Genomic DNA, 18,351 nt, shown 5'->3' with positions numbered 1-18,351 from the left:
CTGTTGTCTAAAATGTCTGAAAATATTGTTTTTAAATAACAACTTCTCCATGAATAATCAATAAGGAAATGCCATGTGATGATGGTTGTCACGTGACGATGGGAAAATATGGCCAATTCATTCAATGGAAAGATTTCTTTTTTGTAAATTCAAGAAGATTTGTTTTCCATGAACATTTCTGACATTGTAAACAATTGTGTACTTTGTGCATTTGTGATAGGGATAAAACTTTTGGTCAAGTTACGACCTCGTATCCCGCTGAACATAACAACTAAATAATAATGAAACATGTATTTGAATTATTTGTATGTAGTCAAGCTACCTAGCCGTTTGTAACTTATCTTATAAAATCCTTGAAAGTTTTATTGTAACAAATAAATTATGTTTTTCACGTGTACAGTCACGATTGTACAGTATTTGGTAGTTCAGTCGTTACAAAATTATTTAAAACAAGTCTCAAGTTTCCCAAGTTTATTTAACATCACTCATGTCATAAGTACATAACAAAAAGAGCATGCTAACATATACAATACAACATCATGAAGCATTACAAAATATATTGGGCATAATGATAATCATAATACAGATTTTCTAAATATGAATATTTTTTATGTTATCGAAACTTAAATATCAAACCTATATAAATATATGTGGAGGAGAACATAGTGTTATATTCTTATACTAAATTCGTTAACAAAACACTTAAGGATTTTAAATAATTTTATGAATTTTATATCATCATTAGGATTGGGATTGATATTCATAATTTCTTTAAATTACAAAACTAGGATATCGGTATAATTGTCTGTTAATAAATCTTTTTCTATATTCGGCAAAATAGCTACATTCTAATAAATAATGAAATTCATCACCAATACTGTTTTATCACCAAGTCGAAACTGGTGTCAATAACATTCACCTACATGATGTCCGTCGATAACTACAAATAGACAGTTATCAATGTGTGTTTTTATAAAAAAAAAAAATATACTTATTTATTACTTTTACAGATAAACTTAAACAGCGAAAAACTTGAATAACGATAAATACTAAATAACACGATGAGAATGCAATCTGTTAAAGGTAACCAGATGCATTTGAAAATTATTCAATGTTTATGAATGCAATTCTACCTTAACACTTTCTTATTTGCTCAAAAGGCTATAAATGTGGATACTAAACGCAGGCGCGTAGCTGCCTATATGCGAGTACGCAGCTGAATCCACATAATTCTGACAAAAAAAACGGCGATATGCCGAGTTAAGGGTTTATTTGTTGATATATGATTCTAAAACTGTCAAAAATTTCCGGGAGCGGGGGCAGGGGACATGCCCCCCTGCCACAATTATGAATCCTCATGAACAGAGGGCTAGCTACGCCCCTGCTTAATGTGATGCTTAAATTAAAGTTTTACCTGTATTGCATACCGAAAGTGAAACATTATCAAAGTGAGATTAGGTAAAATATTTAATAAAACAATATTTAAGGCACAAGTCTATCCATATTTAAGCATGCATATACAGGATCAAAACAATATTAGGAAACGAAAGAAAACTATCTGCTGATGCTGATAATGTTGATGATGCTGATGGTGGTAGTTGTAGTCGTGGTGTCGTTGTTGATGCTGTTTTTGTTGTTGATGTGTTTGTTGTGTTGCTGTTTTTGTTGTTGATGTGTTTGTTGTGTTGTTGTTGTTGTTATTGCTGCTGCTGCTGCTACTACTGCTGCTGCTGCAGATGGATGGATGATGATGATGATGATGATGATGATGATGATGATGATGATAAATACGGTGGCACAGGCACAATAGATTGAGCTATATTTCATTCCAGTAATAGTTATAACAAATCCGTACAGTAACATAAGGTTTTCAGTTTCACATCGTCAACACAATGGGATTGATTACCGTATCTGCTTAGACGAATTGGTTCGCCAACCACAGTCATTTGGTCGTCCAGGCTTGCGGCTTTTCCAATTGACATAAAATCCACCGTTCCCTGAAAGACTCCCGATCCAGGGAAAGTGTTTATAAATATTGTATACCGTCCCGTATCTTGGTCTAAGGACCGCGTGAATTCTTCTGAACTATTTTTAAATACATAATTATGCAAGTTTTGTAAATCTTTCTTCGAATATTCAACTTTTGCTTCGGTTATGTTTAAAAGCATGATTCTTGAACAAATGTTTGATGGATTGTAGATGATCTTATTTATATGCTTGATAATAAAATTGGCTAGTGATTGCACTAAAGGGGAGTGGACGTCTAATGGTTCTGTATCTACACACGTGCAAAATATTTCATCCACTCCAGCATCCAGGCATGTGCGATCGTCCGGTATAGGATGAAAGACGTTCCGTGGCACGACATATTGTTGTGTTGGCACTAACGTCTTGTCCTCAAAACCACGCCCGTGCATCGCGTCTAAAACCGTCTGATGAATGTCATAATGCGTAACGAGGTGTTTCGAATTTTCTTTAAGATGAGTCCGAAGTTTGGGATATGTTTTAGTAACACTTTCTGGAACGTGAATCATTAACCAAGGGTTGTTGTTTTCAGCGCGTCCGATGTGTGTCAATGAGGCACCACCCAAACGAAAGCCGTGGTCACTGAGCGCTATAAATATGGTGTTTCTCATATCCGTTTCAGACACCATCCACCTTAGAAAATCTAGAAACGGTTCATCACCTCTACTCACGGATGTAAAATGTTCGTGTCCGACTTGATTTGACCAGAAGAAGGCGAATTTGCGTCTCTTGTTGTATTTCTGTAAAAAGCTTTTCAGATAATCAATTTCAATTTCGAAATGGTTTCTGTTTCCATAGCAATCCAACGTAGGTTTCCCTAATTTTTTGCCGAAAACCGGTTCGAATTCATTCATGGCCAATGTGTACGGACGAAAATAAAAATCAGTCGGAATTTTCTTGAATCCGCTTTTCATAAAGTTAAAGGTAGATATATCCGGTCTGTCCTCAGCAAAGAATGTCGCCATAGTTGCCGCTGGTGACTCGTTCCACAGGAGAGGCATAGAGTCAGTATGCATACGGAGGTAAAAAATGTGTGGGAACCACGATTGACTCTTTCCTGTCAACAGAGGGACAATGTTAGGAAATGTATTTTCACCAACCTTCCTGAACCCTTCCAAATCATCACTTTGGAGTTTATCACGCAAATACGCGTATGACTTTTGTAAGTTTCTAATTGCATGTGACCTTGACACTGAATCTAACCCAAATATAATAATGCTTGGCTTTCTGGCACTTTCAGCTTCTATTTTGGAGTCGCGTTTTGCATATTCGTTGAAGAAAGGGTTAAAATGTGCCATATCATATAGTGTAATATTGTTCCCACGTTCATTGCACGTGACACGGAAGATATGGCCGCGAATCTCCATCGGAAGTTGCAATTGTTGCCGTGGCAACATCTTTAAGAGTAAGTCCCCATCCATTCTCCGAATGACTTGAAACCAACACTCCTGGGTTGAAAGTTCGAGACCGTGTTTGTCCGCAACTGACGTGTTCATATACAGCTGTCCGTCAGAGCGGAAGTAAAATAACTCGTATTTTTCTTCACATGGAAGACGTAACGGCTTTTTCCAAAATGGCCTTAGCGATTCGTCCCATGGATCTAAAGCCGTGATGTTGCAAGAATTGATCAAAACCGGCGAATAAGTGTTGTATAGCATTCTTTTTATGCACAAATATATCACACACGTTATAAGAATAAAAGCAAAAGCTTTAAAATTGCGTTTGTTTATAGACATGTTACATATATTCCAATTACTCCCAGTATCAGCTCTCATGAATTTCAGTTATCGACAACGGTAATATGTTTCAATTTAATTTCCATATCCACTTAAGATTGCACTATATTATGAGCACTGCGTTATCGTACAACATTCAGTCAGTTTAAGGCTAAGATAAAATGGACAGGCGTTTAATTACAACCCGCATGCTCGTATACAGTGTTTTTGCTTGATGGTCCACTTCAGGATAAGATTTGATGTATAAGCGTTTTGAATAACCATCTCAATATCTGTTTATCGTCTATAAAACCTCTGAGAATTGTTTCATGTAAGATTATTGTTTACTCTATTATCTAAAAGTACCATCTTATACAGGTTGATCACATATTATGACATTTGTCTTTTCTTTGTACGAATACTGTAACGAGATGCTTTATGCATAAGTTGAAATAAAATCTGTTCTGTTCTGTTCTGTTCATGAATAATCAATAAGGAAATGTCATGTGATGATGGTTGTCACGTGACGATGGGAAAATATGGCCAGTTAATACAATGGAAAGATTTCTTTTTTGTAAATTCAAGACGAAATTGAGCCATTAATTTTATGTTTTAATCGGTGTGTTTTCCATGAACATTTCTGACATCGTGAACAATTGTGTACTTTGTGAATTTGTGATAGGGATAAAACTTTTGGTCAAGTTACGACCTCGTATCCCGCTGAACATAACAACTAAATAATAATGAAACATGTATTTGAATTATTTGTATGTAGTCAAGCTACCTAGCCGTTTGTAACTTATCTAATAAAATCCTTGAAAGTGTTATTGTAACAAATAAATTATGTTTTTCACGTGTACAGTCACGATTGTACAGTATTTGGTAGTTCAGTCGTTACAAAATTATTTAAAACAAGTCTCAAGTTTCCCAAGTTTATTTAACATCACTCATGTCATAAGTGTATGACAATAGAGCATGGGTACATATACAATACAACATCATGAAGCATTACAAAATATATTGGGCATAATGATAATCATAATACAGATTTTCTAAATATGAATATTTTTATGTTATCGAAACTTAAATATCAAACCTATAAATATATGTGGAGGAGAACATAGTGTTATATTCTTATACTAAATTCGTTAACAAAACACTTAAGGATTTTAAATAATTTTATGAATTTTATATCATCATTAGGATTGGGATTGATATTCATAATTTCTTTAAATTACAAAACTAGGATATCGGTATAATTGTCTGTTAATAAATCTTTTTCTATATTCGGCAAAATAGCTACATTCTAATAAATAATGAAATTCATCACCAATACTGTTTTATCACCAAGTCGAAACTGGTGTCAATAACATTCACCTACATGATGTCCGTCGATAACTACAAATAGACAGTTATCAATGTGTGTTTTTATTAAAAAGAATATACTTATTTATTACTTTTACAGATAAACTTAAACAGCGAAAAACTTGAATAACGATAAATGCTAAATAACACGATGAGAATGCAATCTATTAAAGGTAACCAGATGCATTTGAAAATTATTCAATGTTTATGAATGCAATCTACCTTAACACTTTCTTATTTGCTCAAAAGGCTATAAATGTGGATACTAAACGCAGGCGCGTAGCTGCCTATATGCGAGTACGCAGCTGAATCCACATAATTCTGACAAAAAACCGGCGATATGGCGAGTTAAGGGTTTATTTGTTGATATATGATTCTTAAACTGTCCATTTTCCAGTACTAAATAAAGGACCATAGAACACCCATAAAACACCAATTTGCACCCTTGTTTTTTCAAACTTCCGGGGCGGGGCTAGCTACGCCCCTGCTTAATGTGATGATTAAATTAAAGTTTTACCTGTATTGCATACCGAAAGTGAAACATTATCGAAAGTGAGAGTAGGTAAAATGTAGTCGTGGTGTCGTTGTTCTTGCTGTTTTTGTTGTTGAAGTGTTTGTTGTGTTGCTGCTGCTACTGCTGCTGCTGCTGCTGCTGCTTCAGATGGATGGATGATGTTGTTGATGACGATGATGATGATGATGATGATGATGATGATGGTGATGATGATGATGATGATAAATACGGTGGTACAGGCACAATAGATTGAGCTATATTTCATTCCAGTAATAGTTATAACAAATCCGTACAGTAACATAAGGTTTTCAGTTTCACATCGTCAACACAATGGGATTGATTACCGTATCTGCTTAGACGAATTGGTTCGCCAACCACAGTCATTTGGTCGTCCAGGCTTGCGGCTTTTCCAATTGACATAAAATCCACCGTTCCCTGAAAGACTCCCGATCCAGGGAAAGTGTTTATAAATATTGTATACCGTCCCGTATCTTGGTCTAAGGACCGTGTGAATTCTTCTGAACTATTTTTAAATACATAATTATGCAAGTTTTGTAAATCTTTCTTCGAATATTCAACTTTCGCTTCGGTTATGTTTAAAAGCATGATTCTTGAACAAATGTTTGATGGATTGTAGATGATCTTATTTATATGCTTGATAATAAAATTGGCTAGTGATTGCACTAAAGGGGAGTGGACGTCTAATGGTTCTGTATCTACACACGTGCAAAATATTTCATCCACTCCAGCATCCAGGCATGTGCGATCGTCCGGTATAGGATGAAAGACGTTCCGTGGCACGACATATTGTTGTGTTGGCACTAACGTCTTGTCCTCAAAACCACGCCCGTGCATCGCGTCTAAAACCGTCTGATGAATGTCATAATGCGTAACGAGGTGTTTCGAATTTTCTTTAAGATGAGTCCGAAGTTTGGGATATGTTTTAGTAACACTTTCTGGAACGTGAATCATTAACCAAGGGTTGTTGTTTTCAGCGCGTCCGATGTGTGTCAATGAGGCACCACCCAAACGAAAGCCGTGGTCACTGAGCGCTATAAATATGGTGTTTCTCATATCCGTTTCAGACACCATCCACCTTAGAAAATCTAGAAACGGTTCATCACCTCTACTCACGGATGTAAAATGTTCGTGTCCGACTTGATTTGACCAGAAGAAGGCGAATTTGCGTCTCTTGTTGTATTTCTGTAAAAAGCTTTTCAGATAATCAATTTCAATTTCGAAATGGTTTCTGTTTCCATAGCAATCCAACGTAGGTTTCCCTAATTTTTTGCCGAAAACCGGTTCGAATTTATTCATGGCCAATGTGTACGGACGAAAATAAAAATCAGTCGGAATTTTCTTGAATCCGCTTTTCATAAAGTTAAAGGTAGATATATCCGGTCTGTCCTCAGCAAAGAATGTCGCCATAGTTGCCGCTGGTGACTCGTTCCACAGGAGAGGCATAGAGTCTGTATGCATACGGAGGTGAAAAATGTGTGGGAACCACGATTGACTCTTTCCTGTCAACAGAGGGACAATGTTAGGAAATGTATTTTCACCAACCTTCCTGAACCCTTCCAAATCATCACTTTGGAGTTTATCACGCAAATACGCGTATGACTTTTGTAAGTTTCTAATTGCATGTGACCTTGACACTGAATCTAACCCAAATATAATAATGCTTGGCTTTCTGGCACTTTCAGCTTCTATTTTGGAGTCGCGTTTTGCATATTCGTTGAAGAAAGGGTTAAAATGTGCCATATCATATAGTGTAATATTGTTCCCACGTTCATTGCACGTGACACGGAAGATATGGCCGCGAATCTCCATCGGAAGTTGCAATTGTTGCCGTGGCAACATCTTTAAGAGTAAGTCCCCATCCATTCTCCGAATGACTTGAAACCAACACTCCTGGGTTGAAAGTTCGAGACCGTGTTTGTCCGCAACTGACGTGTTCATATACAGCTGTCCGGCAGAGCGGAAGTAAAATAACTCGTATTTTTCTTCACATGGAAGACGTAACGGCTTTTTCAAAAATGGCCTTAGCGATTCGTCCCATGGATCTAAAGCCGTGATGTTGCAAGAATTGATCAAAACCGGCGAATAAGTGTTGTATAGCATTCTTTTTATGCACAAATATATCACACACGTTATAAGAATAAAAGCAAAAGCTTTAAAATTGCGTTTGTTTCTAGACATGTTACATATATTCCAATTACTCCCAGTATCAGCTCTCATGAATTTCAGTTATCGACAACGGTAATATGTTTCAATTTAATTTCCATATCCACTTAAGATTGCACTATATTATGAGCACTGCGTTATCGTACAACAATCAGTCAGTTTAAGGCTAAGATAAAATGGACAGGCGTTTAATTACAACCCGCATGCTCGTATACAGTGTTTTTGCTTGATGGTCCACTTCAGGATAAGATTTGATGTATAAGCGTTTTGAATAACCATCTCAATATCTGTTTATCGTCTATAAAACCTCTGAGAATTGTTTCATGTAAGATTATTGTTTACTCTATTATCTAAAAGTACCATCTTATACAGGTTGATCACATATTATGACATTTGTCTTTTCTTTGTACGAATACTGTAACGAGATGCTTTATGCATAAGTTGAAATAAAATCTGTTCTGTTCTGTTCTGTTCATGAATAATCAATAAGGAAATGTCATGTGATGATGGTTGTCACGTGACGATGGGAAAATATGGCCAGTTAATACAATGGAAAGATTTCTTTTTTGTAAATTCAAGACGAAATTGAGCCATTAATTTTATGTTTTAATCGGTGTGTTTTCCATGAACATTTCTGACATCGTGAACAATTGTGTACTTTGTGAATTTGTGATAGGGATAAAACTTTTGGTCAAGTTACGACCTCGTATCCCGCTGAACATAACAACTAAATAATAATGAAACATGTATTTGAATTATTTGTACGTAGTCAAGCTACCTAGCCGTTTGTAACTTATCTAATAAAATCCTTGAAAGTGTTATTGTAACAAATAAATTATGTTTTTCACGTGTACAGTCACGATTGTACAGTATTTGGTAGTTCAGTCGTTACAAAATTATTTAAAACAAGTCTCAAGTTTCCCAAGTTTATTTAACATCACTCATGTCATAAGTGTATGACAATAGAGCATGGGTACATATACAATACAACATCATGAAGCATTACAAAATATATTGGGCATAATGATAATCATAATACAGATTTTCTAAATATGAATATTTTTATGTTATCGAAACTTAAATATCAAACCTATAAATACATGTGGAGGAGAACATAGTGTTATATTCTTATACTAAATTCGTTAACAATACACTTGAGGATTTTATATACTTTTATGAATTTTGTATCATCATTAGGATTGGGATTGATATTAATAATTTCTTTAAATTACAAAACTAGGATATCGGTATAATTGTCTGTTAATAAATCTTTTTCTATATTCGGCAAAATAGCTACATTCTAATAAACAATGAAATTCATCACCAATACTGTTTTATCACCAAGTCGAAACTGGTGTCAATAACATTCACCTACATGATGTCCGTCGATAACTACAAATAGACAGTTATCATTGTGTGTTTTTATTAAAAAAAAAATATACTTATTTATTACTTTTACAGATAAACTTAAACAGCGAAAAACTTGAAAAACGATAAATGCTAAATAACACGATGAGAATGCAATCTATTAAAGGTAACCAGATGCATTTGAAAATTATTCAATGTTTATGAATGCAATCTACCTTAACACTTTCTTATTTGCTCAAAAGGCTATAAATGTGGATACTAAACGCAGGCGCGTAGCTGCCTATATGCGAGTACGCAGCTGAATCCACATAATTCTGACAAAAAACCGGCGATATGGCGAGTTAAGGGTTTATTTGTTGATATATGATTCTTAAACTGTCCATTTTCCAGTACTAAATAAAGGACCATAGAACGCCCATAAAACACCAATTTGCACCCTTGTTTTTTTCAAACTTCCGGGGCGGGGCTAGCTACGCCCCTGCTTAATGTGATGATTAAATTAAAGTTTTACCTGTATTGCATACCGAAAGTGAAACATTATCGAAAGTGAGAGTAGGTAAAATGTTTAATAAAACAATATTTAAGGCACAAGTCTATCCATATTTAAGCATGCATATATACAGGATCAAAACAATATTAGGAAACGAAAGAAAACTATCTGCTGATGCTGATAATGTTGATGATGCTGATGGTGGTAGTTGTAGTCGTGGTGTCGTTGTTCTTGCTGTTTTTGTTGTTGAAGTGTTTGTAGTGTTGCTGCTGCTACTGCTGCTGCTGCTGCTGCTGCTTCAGATGGATGGATGATGTTGTTGATGACGATGATGATGATGATGATGATGATGGTGATGGTGATGATGATGATGATGATAAATACGGTGGCACAGGCACAATAGATTGAGCTATATTTTATTCCAGTAATAGTTATAACAAATCCGTACAGTAACATAAGGTTTTCAGTTTCACATCGTCAACACAATGGGATTGGTTACCGTATCTGCTTAGACGAATTGGTTCGCCAACCACAGTCATTTGGTCTTCCAGGCTTGCGGCTTTTCCAATTGACATAAAATCCACCGTTCCCTGAAAGAATCCCGATCCAGGGAAAGTGTTTATAAATATTGTATACCGTCCCGTATCTTGGTCTAAGGACCGTGTGAATTCTTCTGAACTATTTTTAAATACATAATTATGCAAGTTTTGTAAATCTTTCTTCGAATATTCAACTTTCGCTTCGGTTATGTTTAAAAGCATGATTCTTGAACAAGTGTTTGATGGATTGTAGATGATCTTATTTATATGCTTGATAATAAAATTGGCTAGTGATTGCACTAAAGAGGAGTGGACGTCTAATGGTTCTGTATCTACACACGTGCAAAATATTTCATCCACTCCAGCATCCAGGCATGTGCGATCGTCCGGTATAGGATGAAAGACGTTCCGTGGCACGACGTATTGTTTTGTTGGCACTAACGTCTTGTCCTCAAAACCACGCCCGTGCATCGCGTCTAAAACCGTCTGATGAATGTCATAATGCGTAACGAGGTGTTTCGAATTTTCTTTAAGATGAGTCCGAAGTTTGGGATATGTTTTAGTAACACTTTCTGGAACGTGAATCATTAACCAAGGGTTGTTGTTTTCAGCGCGTCCGATGTGTGTCAATGAGGCACCACCCAAACGAAAGCCGTGGTCACTGAGCACTATAAATATGGTGTTTCTCATATCCGTTTCAGACACCATCCACCTTAGAAAATCTAGAAACGGTTCATCACCTCTACTAACGGATGTAAAATGTTCGTGTCCGACTTGATTTGACCAGAAGAAGGCGAATTTGCGTTTCTTGTTGTATTTCTGTAAAAAGCTTTTCAGATAATCAATTTCAATTTCGAAATGGTTTCTGTTTCCATAGCAATCCCACGTAGGTTTTCCCAATTTTTTGCCAAAAACCGGTTCGAATTCATTCATGGCCAATGTGTACGGACGAAAATAAAAATCAGTCGGAATTTTCTTGAATCCGCTTTTCATGAAGTTAAAGGTAGATATATCCGGTCTGTCCTCAGCAAAGAATGTCGCCATAGTTGCCGCTGGTGACTCGTTCCACAGGAGAGGCATAGAGTCTGTATGCATACGGAGGTGAAAAATGTGTGGGAACCACGATTGACTCTTTCCTGTCAACAGAGGGACAATGTTAGGAAATGTATTTTCACCAACTTTCCTGAACCCTTCCAAATCATCACTTTGGAGTTTTTCACGCAAATACGCGTATGACTTTTGTAAGTTTCTAATTGCATGTGACCTTGACACTGAATCTAACCCAAATATAATAATGCTTGGCTTTCTGGCACTTTCAGCTTCTATTTTGGAGTCGCGTTTTGCATATTCGTTGAAGAAAGGGTTAAAATGTGCCATATCATATAGTGTAATATTGTTCCCACATTCATTGCACGTGACACGGAAGATATGGCCGCGAATCTCCATCGGAAGTTGCAATTGTTGCCGTGGCAACATCTTTAAGAGTAAGTCCCCATCCATTCTCCGAATGACTTGAAACCAACACTCCTGGGTTGAAAGTTCGAGACCGTGTTTGTCCGCAACTGACGTGTTCATATACAGCTGTCCGTCAGAGCGGAAGTAAAATAACTCGTATTTTTCTTCACATGGAAGACGTAACGGCTTTTTCAAAAATGGCCTTAGCGATTCGTCCCATGGATCTAAAGCCGTGATGTTGCAAGAATTGAACAAAACCGGCGAATAAGTGTTGTATAGCATTCTTTTTATGCACAAATATATCACACACGTTATAAGAATAAAAGCAAAAGCTTTAAAATTGCGTTTGTTTCTAAACATGTTACATACATTCCAATGACTCCCAGTATCAGCTCTCATGAATTTCAGTGATCGACAACGGGAAAATGTTTCAATTTAATTTCCATATCCACTTAAGATTGCACTATATTAGCAGTGCGTTATCGTACAACATTCAGTCAGTTTAAGGCTAAGATAAAATGGACAGGCGTTTAATTACAACCCGGATGCTCGTATATAGTGTTTTTGATTGATGGTCCACTTCAGGATAAGATTTGATGTATAAGCGTATTGAATAACCATCTCAATATCTGTTTATCGTCTGTAAAACCTCTGAGAATTGTTTCATGTAAGATATTTATCCTGTCTGAAATTCATTTTGTTCAGCTAAAAAGATTTGCAACGTTGTTAATCATACCGTTTCAAGTCCAAATTGAACCCAAACTTCCCTACTATAGTATAATCATAGTTCACTGATAGTCGTTTTTGTCTTTAACAAATTAAGGAGTTAAAAACGTCAGACAACTTCAATGTTAAGCTGTCACAGTCTGTACGCGTAATGCACTATGTACATGCACTCCAAACAACTAAGGTATTCCGTGAACGTGTTAAACTATTTTTTATGCAACTCCAAACATTTCAGCTATTCCATACACGTATTTAACTATTTTGTTGTGCAACTCCAAACAACTAACTTAAATTTATTCCGTACACGTGTTGATCTATTTCGTTGTACAACTCAAAACAACTAAGGTATTCCGTACACGTGTTAAACAAAACAACTAAGGTATTCCGTACACGTGTTTGACTATTTCGTTGTGCAACTCCAAACAACTAAGGTATTCCATACACGTGTTAAACAAAACAACTAAGGTATTCCGTACACGTGTTTGACTATTTCGTTGTGCAACTCCAAACAACTAAGGTGTTCTGTCCACGTGCTGTTCTATTTAAGGTATTCCGTATACATCTTGAACTATTTCGTTGTGCAACGATTTTCAACCACACATGTGCACATCAAATCTCTATAACCTGTATAGTATGGCCTCAATATTGTACAACCACTTGATGTAATGTGTGTGCACTCAATCCTCAGCAACCAAGTGTATTCAATGCATTTATGAGCTGCATCGCGCCATTTTGAGTCTTTGAACATAATTATTACAAATGAAATAATCATAAAAATGACAGAAATAATGTTTTTTCTATGTATATTGATTTCTTCCAAACTTCTTTTAAAAGATTTAAGGAATGAATTGCGGGGTTGATGTCATTATCGGGGTATGAACGCAATTGGGTTGGTCAATGTGTGTGGAGTCCAAAGGACTCCACGCGTACTTTGACCAACCCAATTGCGTTCATATCCCCGATAATGACATCAACCCCGCAATTCATTCATTATATTCATTATATTTACACCAATAGTTCATTATTTCATTCAAGAATTGTTAAAGAAAATACTTCATTTCATTTAAGAAAACCTTTCAGTAATCCGTTCTTATCTATTCTGTAAATAGAAGACCCGACTATAACCGGAAACTTTTTTTTCAAATGACGTCACAATAACGCGGGAAAAGATCAACCACTTGAAATCACTTTTAAACGTAAAATTTAAACACTTCTGGTACCAATATATTTAAAATATAATAAACTAACACTTTTAAAAATGTTGACCTATATTTTACGGGACCTGCAGGCACAATACAACCAATAACAAGATCAATAGCTTTCATGTATATTGTTATGCAATGAATTACGATCCGAACATATCAGAAGATGTTGCGTTCATCGATTGATGAACGCAATTGCCGAAAGGCAGTTCATTTAAGGAATGGAAGTTGAGGTGTAAATATTGGCGCATCATTTCCTTGACGATTATTAACCATTATATTTACTTTATTTTACATTATTATGTTTCCATAGCAACCACGGGTTTCTTCCCAACTGAATTTGCCTGCATTTATTGTCCTTGTTTAAATACAACAATGAATCATCATTTTTTTTTCTTTATAAACGATTCAAAAACATTCCGTGATTGGAAAAGAAATTAAATTATAAACTGGTTGTTATATTGAAACGTTCACATAATTTAAATAATGTACTTTCGTAATAACGTCATGTGCGGGACGTCGAATTTGGCATTCAGAAAGCTCAATACACGGTCTCACTTATAAAAAAACGTATATTATGCAATATAAGTGATATCATCATGAAACTTTCAGCATTGCTTCCTGAAATGTAATTTATTTCAATCACTCAATAAAATGATAAAAGCAAATTTATATCCGAAGTCCCAAAATCGCGCGATGCGGCTCATTATTATCACAAATGGTATGCATATGATGTGGTTACGAGGATGAGTGCACTCAACTTTGCTTCCTTCTCTTGATAAATAAGATCTTTATAAACAGTGAATGTTTCAATCTTACAATCTTACAATCATTTGTGCAGCTCATATTAAGACTATAATTCACATTTTAATCTGGTTTTCTTTTCATCGTTCCTCAAACAGCAACTGGAATCCCACAGAGGCTGGTTCTATCATCATCAAAAGGGGGTAGTTCAATATTGACGGGGTTTTTCAGTAAATAACTTAAACTCACCATAGTCACAAAATGATATGCTTAACATTGTTATAAAAAAACATATATTCGCATCCGGGGGAAAAATGTTGAATAATATTATAACAATAAAACTGGCATATATAAACGCTACTATTGCACTGGGAGAAGAAATCGATAGAGATCGCGATAAACCTGATAAGCTCCAAAGTTAGCAAACAGCAAAGTTTATTCATAAGTGTGAATATTGTGAATAATGTGGTCGAACAAAGCTCAGTAAACAAGTAAAGGGGTGGAGTGTGTAAGTTTAATATACTCTCTACTCGGGCGAGTCCGATTCGGCGAGTGCTCCGATAAGATGTGTTAGTCATATTAGGTTTAATTTTAAACATTAAATGTTTTACAAAGATTGTGAAGAAAGTTATGATAACTTTTACTAAGTCACTCTCGTTGGCACGATGTTGCACGAGAGTGTGATCTTGTGTTGTGGGGGAAACCGGGAGAACCCAGTTGTCCGACTTGGTGACCACTTACAAAACTGACATGCAACCAAGCCGGGAATCGAACCCGGGTCACCTTGGTGAGAAGCGAGTGCGCTAACCACTGCGCTAACCCGACAAAACTATTAGGTTTTTGGAGCATAGTGCACAGACTGACAGACTGGTTAGAGTGTTCACCGGTGTAAAGCACTGCCACACGGGTAACGCATTTCATGTCCCTCTTTGAAGACGATTAGTATTTTTCTAGTATTGGCCTAAGACAATAGTTATTTTACTATAAATTATGTTTCATGTAGACGGTTACCTTGCTTTTCACTTTAAAACAGCCACAGTTAAAAAGCAAGTAACTGGCCGCTGTAGAACAATCCAAGACACACAATTTAATTACTAGAAAACATAGCGTTAACCAATGTGGTGTCTCACAAAATTTAGTAGTACTACATGACCCTCAGCATGTCAAGACGGAATAAGGCTACAAACAACCAATTTACATAGTTCCACAGGCAATGATTTTTCCAATTTTTACACTGAAAACTATCTTTTTTTTGCAATAGAGTGTCAAATTATGTTAAGCTCTATGCAAAAAGACAACCCGTTTCTTCTCTTTCATTCAACTTTAATAAATTATTGATACTTGAACACAAGCACTCTTTTTCTGTATTAACATCCGGTCAACGGGGGGCAGATAACTGTGGTCTTGAGCCTATTGCGGCGGGGAATTGAACCTGCGACCCGTGGATTGACAGTCACGTGAGTTACCACTAGGCCGCGGATCTGCTACAATACACGTAAAAGAACCTACTTGCATTTTATTTGTGAAATATACATGTCATGCATAAGTTGTATTTATAAGAGAGTAATCACCACAATATTACAATTAAAGTTTCAACATCTATAAAATGGTTAGTTATTTAAGATTGATTGAATAAAACTATCACAAAAGAAAGATATTATCACAGAATTATTATGATGTACAATAAAAATGGAACAAACAAAAGATTATATATTTTCACAAGATAGTTTTATAACTTATTTCCAATGGGCTCATTTTAAATACAAATTGTCAAAGGTCAACATATTAATTGGCTCCATTCAAATACAATAGTATCACAGATAGCTAATTTTTCCTAAAAATATGTTAAATATGAGCATTCTTTTTTCCATGTACAATTTTAGGCATATAGTTTCGGGGTTTCAGTCAAGAATAGCTCGATAATAAAAAGTAGAATTGGTGAAACTATTTTCCCGATGCACATAAAAGTCACAGTTTCTTGGTATTTGGACTGCATTTTTAGCCAGTCAAGCGATTGGTCCCTAGGGTGATCTCTTGGACTGAGAATCATAAAAAATGTGTTTTAGTACTCTATGATACACATAATAAACAAGTAATCAACTTTTGGTCGTTTATTTTTATACATTAAATATTTTAAAATTTCATACAATCTTTATCATTCACAAGTTATGAAGGTTAGCAGATTTTGTATTGAGACATATGTATGGAAACGAGCTCAGATCTACAAGATGTTTTCGATAAAACAACTGTATACGTCGCATGCATATCATTTCAAACAAACACTCTAGTTTTTAACTCAACCTACATATGTATATGTAACCCTGTCTTAGGACCATTGTTTCATTTTATTCACGTTATGTATAAAGACAGAAAGTCGGTAACATTTTCTTAATACCAAACTTCTTCCTGTTGTTTCTGAAAATTTCTCTTTTTACTAAAATCCTTTTTCCTCATTAACCTTTTTTTGGTCGGGGTGAGGAAGGGGACTTGGGTGGGTCTACACTAAGAACCTCGGTATAGAACTGCTCGGGTCGTCACCACCACCATCTGCTCGTGACTGGTTAATAATGATAAATTAATTATTACTTCATTAGTTTATACTCAATATTTTGGTATTTCTATACTAGCATACTTGCCTCCACACCAAAATGAAATATAGTAAATTTCCTATATTTGCTTCCCCCCTCATAAAACTATGTTAGATTATTAGTTAAACAAATGAACATTTTTTATTTACTCAAAAAGTGACTCATTGTGAACTGGAACCTTTTAGTGCAAATTGACATATCGTGACATCAGTTTAAATATGTGTGTTTTTAGAGATTTTTTTATCAGTTATAAACTCATGCAGTCGCCCTTGTATGATCAAGCAAAGATGAGGTTTGACTTGTTATCTTTGTAGGATTGACAATGGTTTGCTTTAAGTTAACAATGTCTAAAATCTGATGAAATGCTTTGACTAAAACCGATTTCTTTTCAAAAAGACAAATATTAAAATCACCAAGAATGAATAATGCTAGGTCTGATCTAAGATTGGATAAAACAGACTCAAATAATTCAAAAAAGTCATTTTGTTTAGATGGTCTATACCACAAACTTGTTAAAATAGATTTAGGTATTAGGTAGAGGTATTTCTGCCCAGATAGCTTCAACATTGTCTAAATAACTTCGATCCCTGAAAGCGAATAGTCAGTTGATGTAGAGACACACACCGCCGCATTGTCGGTTCCTGTCTTTTCTGATGAGGTTGTATCATTCAATGCTGCTTTCTGCGTTAGTAACATATTAATCGAGCCAGGTTTCTGAGAATGCTATGGCTGCCTATCTATATAACGATTCAAAATGTTTGATCTCAAATAGTCTTGGTAATAATGATTTGACATTAGAATGTGTAAACCCAGATATTTTTTTCGGAAAACTTTTCTAAAATACCTTCTTAGTAACTTATCAACATTTATGGCATTTCAATAAATGCCCGTTTTTCATTCAAACGGTGTTTGTTTTCCTTCAACCCATACGAGTTCGACTTCCCTGTACATAATGTAACTTTGACCTTGGACAAAACATAAAAAATGAATCCCTTTTTGGTTAAAACAGTAAAAACGTATATAAAGATAAGAACTCATATCTATAAAATGTTCAGTGTTGTTCGCTTCATAATGCTCACTATGTTAATAAAATCGTTTATCATATACTATTGATGAAATTTCCATAAATGTACACTGTTGGCAAGTACAATAGAATTGGTCACTGCTGTTGATGATATCCAAATATTGATAATCAGAAATGTAGCTGTTACAATTAATTTAAGTTCAGCAATCTTTAATTACCGCTTTACTTCTGTATGTCGCTTTTCTTGAACAAATTACACATGAATGTTTCGGTTGTCTCCCTTTATATTCTTGTTTACAAAGTCTATTTCACCATTTCTCGAGGTATTTGAAGTGGGACCCTGTTGAGGATGAACGTCGCCACTCAGTATGACTGCAAACAGAAGAAAAAAATAATTGGTGTTAATTTTAGC

The 18,351-nt window shown here is 35.4% G+C and overlaps 3 protein-coding genes across 3 annotated transcripts; all 3 read right to left on the bottom strand.

Annotated features, from left to right (window-relative positions):
* Positions 1 to 1,838: 1,838 nt before the first annotated feature.
* LOC128237750 (uncharacterized) lies at positions 1,839 to 3,683 on the bottom strand. The gene has a single exon (XM_052953335.1). It carries the CDS (start codon positions 3,681 to 3,683, stop codon positions 1,839 to 1,841), a length of 1,845 nt encoding a protein of 614 aa, XP_052809295.1.
* A 2,212-nt stretch (positions 3,684 to 5,895) lies between these two features.
* Positions 5,896 to 7,740, bottom strand: LOC128237749 (uncharacterized). The gene has a single exon (XM_052953333.1). The coding sequence runs from the start codon at positions 7,738 to 7,740 to the stop codon at positions 5,896 to 5,898; it is 1,845 nt and encodes a 614-aa protein (XP_052809293.1).
* Positions 7,741 to 10,061: 2,321 nt separating this feature from the next.
* LOC128238203 (uncharacterized) lies at positions 10,062 to 13,014 on the bottom strand. The gene has a single exon (XM_052953853.1). The coding sequence runs from the start codon at positions 12,052 to 12,054 to the stop codon at positions 10,093 to 10,095; it is 1,962 nt and encodes a 653-aa protein (XP_052809813.1). The 5' UTR covers positions 12,055 to 13,014; the 3' UTR covers positions 10,062 to 10,092.
* Positions 13,015 to 18,351: the final 5,337 nt, after the last annotated feature.

The sequence above is a fragment of the Mya arenaria genome, chromosome 6 (genome assembly GCF_026914265.1).
Source record: "Mya arenaria isolate MELC-2E11 chromosome 6, ASM2691426v1".
Lineage (NCBI taxonomy): Eukaryota > Metazoa > Mollusca > Bivalvia > Myida > Myidae > Mya > Mya arenaria.
The sequence above is the reverse complement of the archived record's forward strand: the minus strand, read 5'-3'. Positions and strand labels throughout refer to the sequence as shown.

What these genes read in the sequence shown, in the direction of transcription:
- LOC128237750 (XM_052953335.1), bottom strand. Translation starts at nt 3,683, where the DNA reads ATGCTATACAACACTTATTCGCCGGTTTTGATCAATTCTTGCAACATC.
- LOC128237749 (XM_052953333.1), bottom strand. Translation starts at nt 7,740, where the DNA reads ATGCTATACAACACTTATTCGCCGGTTTTGATCAATTCTTGCAACATC.
- LOC128238203 (XM_052953853.1), bottom strand. Translation starts at nt 12,054, where the DNA reads ATGAGAGCTGATACTGGGAGTCATTGGAATGTATGTAACATGTTTAGA.